Genomic DNA, 12,700 nt, shown 5'->3' on the forward strand with positions numbered 1-12,700 from the left:
TTTTTCTAAATCACTTCAGAAATGACTTCATCTTTGATTTGATGCGTCTGTACCAGCCCGGTCCAGGGATCTGCTCTTCCTCTTTTGATGACGAAACTTCACCTACGTCTGAACCGGACCTCACCAAACACAACTTAAGTCCGGACTTTAGGCAGAAGTCCAGACTTTTGGTAAGTTTGGTTCCCTTCTGAAACAGCCCAGCCATCTCTTGCCATTTCTAAAGACACTTAAATGTCTCTCTCTCTCTGTCGCCCCCTCCCTCTCTTCCATCCTTCCTTCTGTCCCCTGGTTATTTTAGGCCAGACAATCTCTCTCTCTCTCTCTCTCTCTCTCTCTCTCTCTCTCTCTCTCTCTCTCTCTCTCTCTCTCTCTCTCTCTCTCTCTCTCTCTCTCTCTCTCCCCCCCCCCCCCCCCCCCCACTGCTCCTCCCACCTCTCACCTTGTAGTGTCTCAGTGTGTTCAGCATCGTCACTTCCCCCAAAACTTCAGATGTTTCGTCGACTTCCTCCAGAGCCACGAACGCTCCGTTACGCTCAAACTCTGCACAGGAGGGAAACATTGTATAAACTCATATATAAAATGTAATCATGTATACCACCTGAAGATGAGAGCTTTATACAAACAAAATAAAGTTTTTTACTTCATGAGAAATTTTTAAATTGTGAGGAACAAACCAACAGTAAAATGAATTCATATAAACCTTTATAAATAAAATAAAACAAACAACATTAGACAACGTTAGAAAAACAGGAAAATATATTCAAAATAATAATAATACACTGATCACACAGAGGGAAGAGACTAACACATTTTTTTTAATATATACTGTATATGTACTGTGTATAATTGTAAGAATCTATTAAAAGTACGCGGTCGGAACAGTTCCTGTGGGAATTTGGGTTAAAACCAAGTAAATAGGTCACATACTGTATATAAAATAATGGCATTAATAACGTTAAGGTTGGATGTCGCCATATTCACAATTAATAAATCTCTTTTTTATCAGTGAATTGTGTATATTTTCTATTTTTTACATTTTTCATATGTGGAAAGGAATCAGATATCGGCTAACGCGACTTCCGTCTAAAAGCGTAGATACATACTATTTAGATATATAGAAAATAGAGAACGTGTTATATTGATCATTATATACAGTATATCGTGATTGGAATAGAAGGTTTTGGCCATATGGCCCAGCCCTACAGAAAACATAGGCATCCTTAAAAGGCCATGAAAGCGCGTGGCGCCGTCAAGTTGTCTGACGAAACTTGCTCCGCAAGCTTTAAAGCTTTGCATAATTTTTCAACTTTTATCCATGGAAAGTGGTATATGTCCAGCTAAGTAAGCTACTCTCTGCTGTTCTGGAGAATAACCACCGCTCGACGCCCATTTTCTACGACATATTTTAAGACGCGAAATCTGGGCACAGGCAGATGACGGCCACTAGGGGGCGGGGGCTTCGGATTCAGCGTTAATCCAGCTTGAAACTTCCCCCTCACCGATGTGGGCGTCCCTGAGGGAAGTGTTGTAGAAGAAGCCGAACTTGGCCTGGAATGCCGCCAGGATCTTGGCCTTGACCTGGTCCACGGTGTCGCAGCTCAGAGCCTGGACCTCCAGCGGCTCGCTGAGCTCCCCGTCAGCGCCCACCGCAAACAGCACCTGCAGCTTCTGGACCAGATAACCAGACAAACAACAGTGGATAAGCAAAGATGAACCGCACCAATACATGCCGTGTGCGCGCGTTGGGAGAATGGCGGATGTTTTGTTGTTGCTTCGCGAAGTTTTGAGGCAACATGGACTGTAATATAATGTACAGCCGGCCGGTCATCATCACAAAATAATGAGGGTTTTGTTTTTTTTGTTACATTCGCATATAACGAGGAATTTGTCGTGGTGAGATTTTGCACGTTTCCCTACATACAATTAGCGTGAAAATATGCTTAACAGTGTGAAAAAATAATAATAATAATAATCAAATCAAATGAAAATAAATCAAATAAAATTTGAAATAAAAAGTCTAATTTACACAAATCGCCGAAAAACACAAAACATAAAATGGTCAAATATATCAAAATTGACACAATATAGGGAATCATTATATATAGGGAATTCAATGCATAGGATGGAAGGAAGGAAGTTATTGGTATGGGTATATCCTGTATATATTAACATTATAAATCATTAATCAAGTGGCAGCTAGATAAAGTATCATATATGAGGTTTTTGGAAGAAAAAAAATCTTACGGATTAACCACTTTAAACAATTAAAATAAACAAAAACTTGTTTTTGTTTATTTTACACTTTTGGACTTTTCCACTGCCTACCTGAATATTGTCATTTTTATTTCTACATTCTTCAAATGTAGGGGAGCAAACTGTTGAAGGAAAAAACAGGAAGTGGTTTTGGAGGGGTGTGTCTGTGTGTGTGTGCGTGCTCGTGTGGGTGTGTGTGTGTGTGTGTGTGTGCGTGCTCGTGTGGGTGTGTGTGTGTGTGTGTGTGTGTGCGTGCTGGCATTGCTTTCTATATCTGTGTGTTCAGGAAGGCGTGTGTGTGTGTGTGTGTGTGTGTGTGTGTGTCTAACCAGTGTGTTGAAGTCCTCTTCCTGCCACAGCAGCCAGTCCTCGTTCAGAGTGTATAGAGCTTTCTCTGTCACCGAGTCGACCGGCCCCTTAGAGATCTGCTGCTGGAGAGCACCGAGCAGGAGGAAGAGGGGATGACCCACCCCCTCCTGAGCAGAGAGAGAAGGAGAGAGAGACCTTTAGAGATCTCCTTCACCATGAGACGCTGGAGGAGGGTCAGGATGTCCACCCAGATACTGCAGGGGTTCTAGTCCGCCCCCATGGAGAACATGGAGCATACACACTGAAGTTCTACTTATCACCACCGGGGGGAGACACAGGGAGCCGCACGGGCAGACGAGTACATGGTTAGCCCTGGCTCATGCTTCTCCGTAGCTATGCGTCAACGTCTCTGCAGAGCCACGCGGCGCAGGGGGTTCTGGGTAACCCTGGGGTCACAGAGGAGCCCACGCCCACGCCTCCCAAACCTCAACGCCTCAATCACGCTGATTGGCTGAATTGTCCAACTTCCCGTCGGGAGGCAGGTTCCAAACAGGCAATAAACCATAGAAGCACGACTCGTGGATAGGTTTTCGAAAGCGGATTTCTATTTGCATATCCATATTTATGGGTTCTAAAGTTTTCACATAAAGTTTGGGGGGGAAAAAAACAAACTAATTTCTTCTATGTTTTCTGTACATTTGGGTTTACTAATTGTGACGCGGCCTTCCAGTGGACATGAAACGTTATACACAAAATTCATACGAGCACAAAAGGAAACAGCCACGCCAGCATCTCAGAACAACACCGTGCACCTCGGCTGACCTGCAGACGGAGATGCAGGGTCCAGGCTTCAGTGTCGACACTTAACCCCTAATTGCTCCTGATGGCTGCGTCCGTCTGTGTTTGAATAATTGTAAGTCGCTTTGGATATAGTGTCTGCTAAATGCAGTGTAATGTAATGTAATCTCGATTGTCTGAAGGTGGAAGGAACACTTTGCGGAACTCCTAAACCCGACTGATACGCACCCTGGTGGAGGAGGCCGGGATGATCCCCCGTCTGGGGGATCAGAACCCAGAACCCCTCTACTTGGTGGAGGTCAATGAGGTAGTCAGGAAGCTACGCAGAGGGAAGACGCCGGGGGTGGATGAGATCCAGGGTTGATAGATAGATAGATAGATAGATAGATAGATAGATAGATAGATAGATAGATAGATAGATAGATAGATAGATAGATAGATACCCTCAGGAAGCCGTACAGACAGATGCTCATCCAGTTGCTCAGTAGTTTCTCTACTATGGACTCCGTTCTTCTCAGCATCAGTTTGGGTTGCGAGCTGCGGGTGGCCTCCATCAGGTCCTCAAGCAGCTCCTCCATCACCTCCGTCAGGAAGGACAGATCCCTCTGCAGGACAACCGTGAGCAGCGAGGCCACCACGCACCTGACACAACACACGCAGGTACACAAAATGTGCAAAACATGAACACCTCGATACTGTTTATTATGCAATTCGGCGTATTGGGATAACGGACGCCAAGGCGGTCATCATAGCAGAATAACCCCCGACAGGGTTATCTGGTCTCGTATCACCTTGTAGGGGATTATTTTGCGATATTGACCACCTAGGTCTACGTTATCCTGCTTATGACACGGCTTCTTACTAAATAAAACAATACAGATTTGTTGTGATTTTAAGACTAGTATGACTAGTTTTATAACTAGTATACATACAGGCTCGGTGACTGGAGAGCTTCTTAACTTCCACTGAGAAAAATAATCCACCGCAACGTAATCACACAGCGAACTACTCACCTGGAACAAAACCTTCTCCCTACGTATGACAAACTCGCCACTATCGACCAATCACACCTGCTCACACACCCAGAGAAGCGGTAGAAGCAGCGGAGCTTCACCTGGTGTAGGCAGAGACTCACTTGTCCTTGATGGTGAAGCTCTTCTGTTGCTCCAGAGCATGGACCAGCGAGGTGAGGAAGACCTTCTCCCGGATGAGCCCGGAGAGGGCGCTGCAGCCCTCGTCCTGCTCCACCTTCTCCACCTGCGGAGCCCAGAGAGTATTATTATTATTATTATTATTATTATTGTTATTATTATTATTATTAATAATAATAATAATAATAATGATAATAATACACTTTAACTGTATAGCACAACACAATGAATACAGGAGATGAAGAGAAAGGTTTGGTAAAGGTTCTCTCACCTGGCCCAGGTCTTGGATACAGGACATCATTACATTCCCACCCTGGAAAGAAAAGAGGAGCAGGTAGACACAGCAAATGTGCGGATATACTGGAACACAAGTATATACCAAACATACTGGTATATACGGATATACCGGTATATAAGGACATACCGTATATGCGGACATAATTGTGTATACTGAACATAGTGGTATATACCGAACATACCGGTATATACGGATATACCAGTATACTGCATACAGACATACTGGTATATCCTGACATACCGGTATATACTGACAAACCATACATACAGTTTTGCCTTCCATACGCCATCCAAGTGGCATTTTCAGGGACCTCCAGCACAAAGACACAGGCGACGGGGTTGTAGACACACCAGTTTATTGTAGAGTGGACTAGTAGGAATAAGCCCAGGAGCAGATGAACAGCATGTCACGACAAGGGCTCCTCTACTGAGTATGTTTTTCCTGTTACCTGTTTTACCTTACCTTTTGCCCGTTAGACCAATCAGCCAGCAACAGGTGTACAAACACACTGATCCTGGGCCCCAATCACCTAGAACCAGGTCAAGTGGGGCTGCTAAAACCACACCATCGCCACACCACAATGGATATACAGGTTTATATGGACATACCGGTATATATGGACATACCGGTATATACGGATATACAAGTATATACAGACATACCGGTATATACGGATCTGGCAACTCGGGGCGTGTTCGACTGAGGCTCTCTGCCTCGGTGCCAACTGTGGCCAATTGGGCTGACTGGCCAATTACAGCAGCTGGGAAGGGTTTTTATATGTCTGTTTGTCCTACAGTGAGGGGAGCCACGGCAGGGAATGCGCGGGAGCACTCCGGAGAAATCCAAGTCTGAGCCCATCTTTAAAGTTCCCTGTTATTAGGCATCGATTGGCCTGGGTTTGGAGTGCTGATGCAGGAAGCAGGGGCGGTGCGTTCGCGGCCGGTAGGGACATGGGAGTGCTGCGCGGCGCCCGGGGACTGTAGAGATACAGCGGAGGTGGCCGAGGGGGCGGGGAAAGTGGAGCCCCCCCAAGGGCTTCCCCTGGCCCCATTTTGCTTTCCTGAAGGGGACTTCCCCTCAAACACGACACTCTGCGCGTCGCGTTGGAATGGGTAGAGAGGATTGATGGGGTGGCAGTGTGCCCAGGCGCCGCACCTGTGCTTTTCGATGATTAAGGACAGGTTATATCCGGTGAGCTGCAAAACCCAGACAGGAGAGGAGCTGTCCCAGTTGTTCTTATCGAAAAGCTGCCGGGCAATTATTTTCTAGGCGGCTCGCGGCAGCCCGATGGCCGGTCACCTCGGACAGGAAAACATGCTGCAGAGGATAATGGCGCGCTTTGCGGTCTAACAGGACTACACAACACGATACCCCGAAGCAGTGCCTTTGCACAAGCGCTGTTCCAGGTCATCTCCTAGGTCTGGATTCTGAAAGAAATCCTGACCAACCAAGCCATGAACTATTGGGCGTCCGCTCAATCCGGACCAGTGTGTACCACCTCCAGACCAACGGCCTGGTGGAGCGGTTCAATAAGCCGCTGAAGAACATGGTTCGTAAGTTTGTGCACGAAGCCGTAATTGGGATAAATGGGTGGACCCCAAGTTGCTTGCTGTACGGGAGCTTCCCCAGGCCTCCACGGGATTCTCTCCCTTTGAACTCCTCTTTGGAAGGGGAGACCCCGGGTGGTGCCGGACTTTATTCAGGAAAACTGGGAGGAAGGGCCTAGCAAGAAGATAATTCAGTATGTTCTGGACCTGCGAGCAAAACTCCACAAACTGGGCCACCAGTCACGTGAGAATTTGAGTATATATGCATTCTCTTATATGCGCTTCTCTCATACACCACCATGTAGAGACAACCCTGGGGGTGAAAATACGCACCTGCCTGTCTCGACTGGCCGAGCACAATCGCAAAATTGTGCAGGTAGAATTGAAGGCCATGCTGGAAATGGGGGTAATAGAGGAGTCTACTAGTGACTGTTGTGGCCCCATCTGGCTAGTTAACAAGCCAGATGAGACAGTCCAGTTTTGTTTAGACTACCGGACGGTGAACAGGGTGTCAAAATTTGACGCGTTCCCAATGCCCTGGGTTGATGAGCTACCTGACTGGTTGGGCATGGCTCAATTTTTACGACACTGTATCTAACCAAGGGCTACTGGCAGATTTCCTTGTCTACAGAGTCCAGGGAAAAATCGTCCTTCTCCACTCTGCGGGGGGTTGAACCAATTCATTACGCTTCCGTTTGGGTTGTTCGGGGCATACGCGCCACCTACTTAGACGATGTAATCATTCATAGCGACAGCTGGGAGTGGCACATGTTGCGAGTGGGGGCAGTACTCGAGTCCCTGAGGCTGGCGGGGCTTACCGCCAACCCTTAGAAGTGCACCTTTGTGAAAAAGGATGTATGGTATCTGGGGTACCACTTGGGTGGGGGGCTGGTGCGGCCCCAAGTGGATAAGACTGCGGCGATTGCAGCCATCACGAGACCCAAGTTTAAAAAGAAGGTAAAGCGGTTCTCCGATTACTTCCGGAGGTTCATTCCAGAGTTCTCAGAGTTGACCACTCCTCTAACCAATTTAAGTCTAAAGAGTGCCTCAGAACCGGTCCAGTGGACCGCGCAGTGTCAGCGAACGTTTGAGAGGACTGAGATAGCCCTCTGTGGGCCGCCAGAATTGCATACACCTGACATTACTCGCCCTTTTTGTCTCCAGACCGACACATCGGACAAAGGACCGGGGCAGTGTTGTGCCAGCAGGTGGAGGGGGTTGACCGCCTGGTCCTCTACATAAGCAGGAAACTTGCGGACCGGGAGACCAAATACAGCACAGTGGAGGAGTGCTTAGCCATCAAGTGGGTGGTCAACACCCTCCGCTACTACCTCCAGGGGCACCCTTTCACCCTCTGTTCGGACCATGCCCTGCTGCAGTGGCTCCTCTGCATGAAGGACACCAATGTGCGGATCGGTATATACTGACATGCCGGTATATACGGACATAGCGGTATATACTGACATACCGGTATATACGGACATACTGGTATATACTGACAAAGCGACATACCGGTATATACGGATATACCGGTATTTAAAGAAATACCGACGTACCGGTATATACAGACATATTGGTATATACGGACATACCGGTATATACGGACATACTGTACTGGTATATACCGACATACCGGTGTATATGGACATACCAATATATACGGACATACTGGTACCTATGTACATACCGGTATATATGGACATACTGATATATAAAGACATAACGGTATATACGGACATACCGGTATATCAGTATATACCGGTATATACTGATATACCAGTGTATATACGGACACACAGGTATATATGGACACACCATATATACAGGTATATACCTTTATACAGTTATATACGGATATACAGTTGTATACTGATATACAGGTATATATGGACATACCGTACATATGGATATACAAGTATATACGAACATACAGGTATATAGGGACATACAGGCATATACGGATACAAAAGGATATATAGGTATATACGGACATACAGGTATATACGGATATACAGGTATATATGGACACACAGGTATGTTTGTTTCATTCCTGGAGGTTTCCGGCTGTACCTCTGGGAAGAAGATCCTGGAGGCAAAGTGCTTGTAGTCCAGGAAGGGGATGGCCCCCACGTTCTCCATCAGTTCCATCTTCTCCGTCTGCAGGTCCACAAAGCCTGAGCAGGACATTTACATCCACCCTATGTTGTTAAATCTCTTATTATAATGCCTTTGTGTTTATTTTGTGCTTTAATTTGTATTGTCTTTCAGTTTTAAGTATAAGATACAATATATTGTTTATTTTTATGGTTTATTTTTTTTGCTTATTGTTGTTGAATGTTTACATTTGATTTATTTTTATGGTTGGTTATATGGTGATATGGTTACATACGGTTTATTTTTTATCGTTGTTATGGTTATGACTTTGACTATGGTCATGGTTATGCTTTTGACTATGGTCATGGTTTTGGTTTTGACTATTTCCATGCTAATGCTGCCTCACCCTGTCGGATGCGGTTCCTGACGTCCATCTCCAGGTCCTCCATGCACTTGTTCATCTCCTCCGTCAGCTTCCTCTGCTTGTAGCGGTAGATGCACACCACGGCTGAAACAACGCAACAAAGTGCTCATCTCAACCACAAGGACATTTGTTTTGTTGAACTAGGATTTGTTTTATTTTTTTTCTATTATTATTTAACAGAGACTGGTTATAAACAGGGTCATTGCTAGGTTAAAGCTAGGTTTGCAAAATATGCAAATCTCCAAATAAACAAGGAAAATAAGCCAAATAAATGTGTAGCCAGCCGGTCATTATCGGGAAATAATCCCCAACAGGGTGCTCAGGTGTTGTATGAAAGGGAGTTATTTTGCAATAATGACCAGCTGGCTGTACACTTATTTGGCTATTTTATTTCTATATTTGATGATTTTCTTTGTATATTTGTCTGTGTTTGTTTTTGTCCATTTTTTTATACCAATTGTAAATTTAGCAATGCACCAATGTTTACTTCAACAGATTCCTTGCATATGAAAATAATTATAATACTTGTCATAAAATATTATATGTACATAAAGTATTTGGCCGACTAAACAGAACAAGATTATTTTTGCTTTTTACAACGGCTACTCACTAATAAAACACATTGAGGACCTAACGTACCGAGCACGATGAAGGGGATGAGCAGCATGACCAGAACCCCGACCAGGAACAGTGAGGACAGACCTGGAGTGAGCGTCTCCGTCACGTCCCCAAACGTTATCTGAAAAACAACAGCACAAGGCGTTCCTAGGACTTTGGCGTAGCAACCGATCAATTTCACTGATCGACCGTACAAAGCGGGCTGATTGTATTCATTGATTGATTGATTTCCTGGAAACTGTGATGGTATATGATCGTGCTATACATATGTTCTTGTCCTCAAAGGGCTGGAACCCGATTAATAATAATATTCATATTTAATATAATATAATCTGAGGGAGCTCGGAGTGACCTCCTAGTGGACCTGACCCGCAGGCCACCAGGTGCTTTAAGGTACGTATGTGTTTTCTGTGATTCAAGATTCTTTTAGGGACTCCAGAATCGAGCCCTGCGGCACACCAAGCCAATTTATTTTGGTCCAGGTTTTACCTGCATGGAATTGACCTTAATGTTGGGATCGTTCTGGATGTCGCAGGTGATGTAGTTGCTTCCACTTCTGTTCTTTAAGGGGTCCAAGATGCACTTGTACTTGGCGTTGCCCTGACAGGCAAAAATCTCCAGCTCCGAAATTTTAATGTCCAGGTCGTCTGCCTCTTTCTGAAAACACCAAGAAATCACAGCCGACATATGGGGGCAATTTAAAAATGGAAAGAAAAAACAAACAGTTAAACAACAGCAGAAAATGCATACGCAATGGAGAGTGTCAACCAAACAAACACATTTGAGCAAGATGTAGAGTAGAGGTAGAGTAAAGGGAGAGTACAAGTAGAGTAGAGGTAGAGTAAAGGTGGAGTAGAAGTAGAGTAGAGGTGGAGTAGCTATTCTTACTTTATAATTGGCTATTTTTTATTACTTTTTTGTTTGGCAATTATCTTTGTATCGTTGCCTATTATTTTTGTTTTTGAAATGTAATAGTATTTTTAAGAGTAAAAGTTTTTGAAGTGCTTGGGGTATGTAGATAAATGTAATCCATTGTTATTATTATTATCATGGTTTTGCCTTTGGCGAACCTGTATGTTGACCTGTCCAGGGCTGGTGACGATGAAGCTGGTGAATTTTGGGTTGGGGAGGTAGCGCAGGCCGCTCTGGCAGGGCAGCGTCTGGTTGGCCACTCGCAGGGAAACCTCCGAGGTGAACGTCCCATGGGTGTGGCCCGCCGGGGGCGTACGGTAGTACAGAACCTGCCGAGAATATTACGTTAACTATTTAGTAAGAAAAATTCTGTATTATTATAAGAACATGTTTAGTGTGCCTGGAACCACAGTATGCATCATATAGTACATAAAAAGCAACAGGATGACGTACTACGTATGGTAAATATCATAGTATGTAAACACTAACCAAACTAACTTTTAGAAGTCGTTACCATCAGCTGATTTTCAGGCCCTGCACAATTACTACTGCTAACAGTGATGAAAGTGATTTATTTACTATTTATTATTATTATTATTATTATTATTATTATTATTATTATTATTAATAATAATAATAATAATAATAATAATAAAATGACATTGAGATTCCTATCCCAATAAAAATATATGTATTCAAATAAAATACAATCAAAATTTATTAAATTAATTATCAATTCATTATTATTAATTAATAATTAATTACAATTAAAATTTATTAAAATACTCATTATAATATGAAATTGAAATCATTATAATTATGTAAAAAACAAGAGCAATAATAATAAGAATAATATAAAAAAAAATAAAAATAAAAAAATAATAATAATAATCATTTTTATTAAACAAAATGTACCGCACATACATTTTTTAGGAAAAGTGGCTGACACCGTGCAACCAGAACGCGCAAGATCGACGACAATGGCCCAAATCTGGTTGCCCGGGGCAACTGGGCAACCGGGCAACGGTTAATGTCGGTACTGATGCCGGTAAAAGCTTCTGTGCAGTGTCCAAGTGGAACGGCTGTTTGAGGATGTATAAAGTATCTCCGGGAAGACTCACATACTAAAGCACGCCACACGGTAGTACAACCGTGTAGTACGTAGTACGCCACATGTCTTTACGACGTTGTCTTTCCCAAGTATGTGTTAGAATCCCACCTCTGCGCTGCAGTTCAGTGGGAGGCTGATATTCTGCGGCAAGTGGTTGTGGACGAATCCTTCCGCAAACTTCAGATTGGATCCCGAGACCCGGATCGTTCTCCCCCCACTGCAGGACCCGCAGCGTGGACCAATCAGAGGCGGGGAGCACACAGCAGCAGCCAATTAGAGGAGAGCAGGACCCACGATGTGGACCAGTCGGAGGAGAAGAATTTAAACATAATTCATACACCATGATGCAAAATAAAGTACACCGTTGGGTATAGTGGTATTTAGGACAGTGGGTGGATGGATGGATGGAGATAGATAGATGTCCAAGGACAAAAAGGCCAATGCATTTGTCATAACTCATATTCAATGTGACTGATTTGCACTTTGCATCCCACCCAAATAAATAATTTTGAGAGAATTAATTGATTTCTGTGAGAATTCCATTCACGACTCGGGGCTGAACGTTCATGGTTCAGGAAGTCCTCCCTCAAGTCCTCCCCCGTGCGCTGCACCGACCGAACGAGGCCAACCCAGATTCGCACCACTCAAACAACTCTTTACTGAGTGACACGCCAAGAACCAAATTTTAAAAAAGGAGTCAAAGCTTTCATCACTCCTAATAGTTGTCACTCTCAGAGTGAAACTTGTTTGTGTGAACACAGAGCTGCTGCTCCACTGGAACTGACAATGCAATGCGGATCTTGTGACACAAGAGCCAGAAAAACTGAGCATCAGACTTTAAAAGTGTCTGGTCAACATGAAAAAGTTGCAGAGGTTTCATTTCCTGTTGCCAAATGAAGGAGGAAGTTGCAAATCTTGTGGCAGAAGAGGGAAGTCAATTCAAATCCCTCTAAGCGAAAGCAGAAGCTAAGAACCTGACCCACCCTACATGGAATGGAATACCTATTGTGGCATATCTGCGGGCTAGATACTTAAAGAACATAATTCAATGCAATATTAATAACGTGGAATAGAAACGTTGTTCTCTACATATATCGGGGCGGGATTGTTAAATATAGAGCATAATTCGATGCAATATAGTATTAATAGTGTTAAGTACAAACACATTCAAATAATATTTACCAT

The 12,700-nt window shown here is 44.0% G+C and overlaps 1 protein-coding gene across 1 annotated transcript in view; it reads right to left on the minus strand.

The window, feature by feature from the left end:
- Window positions 1–12,700, minus strand: part of plxnc1 (plexin C1) — a 35,920-nt gene that overhangs the window by 8,545 nt on the left and 14,675 nt on the right. The window contains exons 11-22 of the mRNA XM_080022335.1: window positions 11,624–11,732; window positions 10,563–10,733; window positions 9,982–10,149; window positions 9,514–9,613; window positions 8,857–8,958; window positions 8,427–8,530; window positions 4,783–4,824; window positions 4,496–4,617; window positions 3,804–4,002; window positions 2,583–2,729; window positions 1,500–1,668; window positions 440–540 (exon numbers count right to left, since the gene is read on the minus strand). Coding sequence (XP_079878461.1) covers window positions 440–540; window positions 1,500–1,668; window positions 2,583–2,729; window positions 3,804–4,002; window positions 4,496–4,617; window positions 4,783–4,824; window positions 8,427–8,530; window positions 8,857–8,958; window positions 9,514–9,613; window positions 9,982–10,149; window positions 10,563–10,733; window positions 11,624–11,732 — 1,534 coding nt within the window. The remainder of the gene's footprint in view (window positions 1–439; window positions 541–1,499; window positions 1,669–2,582; window positions 2,730–3,803; window positions 4,003–4,495; window positions 4,618–4,782; window positions 4,825–8,426; window positions 8,531–8,856; window positions 8,959–9,513; window positions 9,614–9,981; window positions 10,150–10,562; window positions 10,734–11,623; window positions 11,733–12,700) is intronic.

The sequence above is a fragment of the Zeus faber genome, assembly GCF_960531495.2.
Source record: "Zeus faber genome assembly, chromosome: 21".
NCBI classification, from domain to species: Eukaryota; Metazoa; Chordata; class Actinopteri; order Zeiformes; family Zeidae; genus Zeus; species Zeus faber.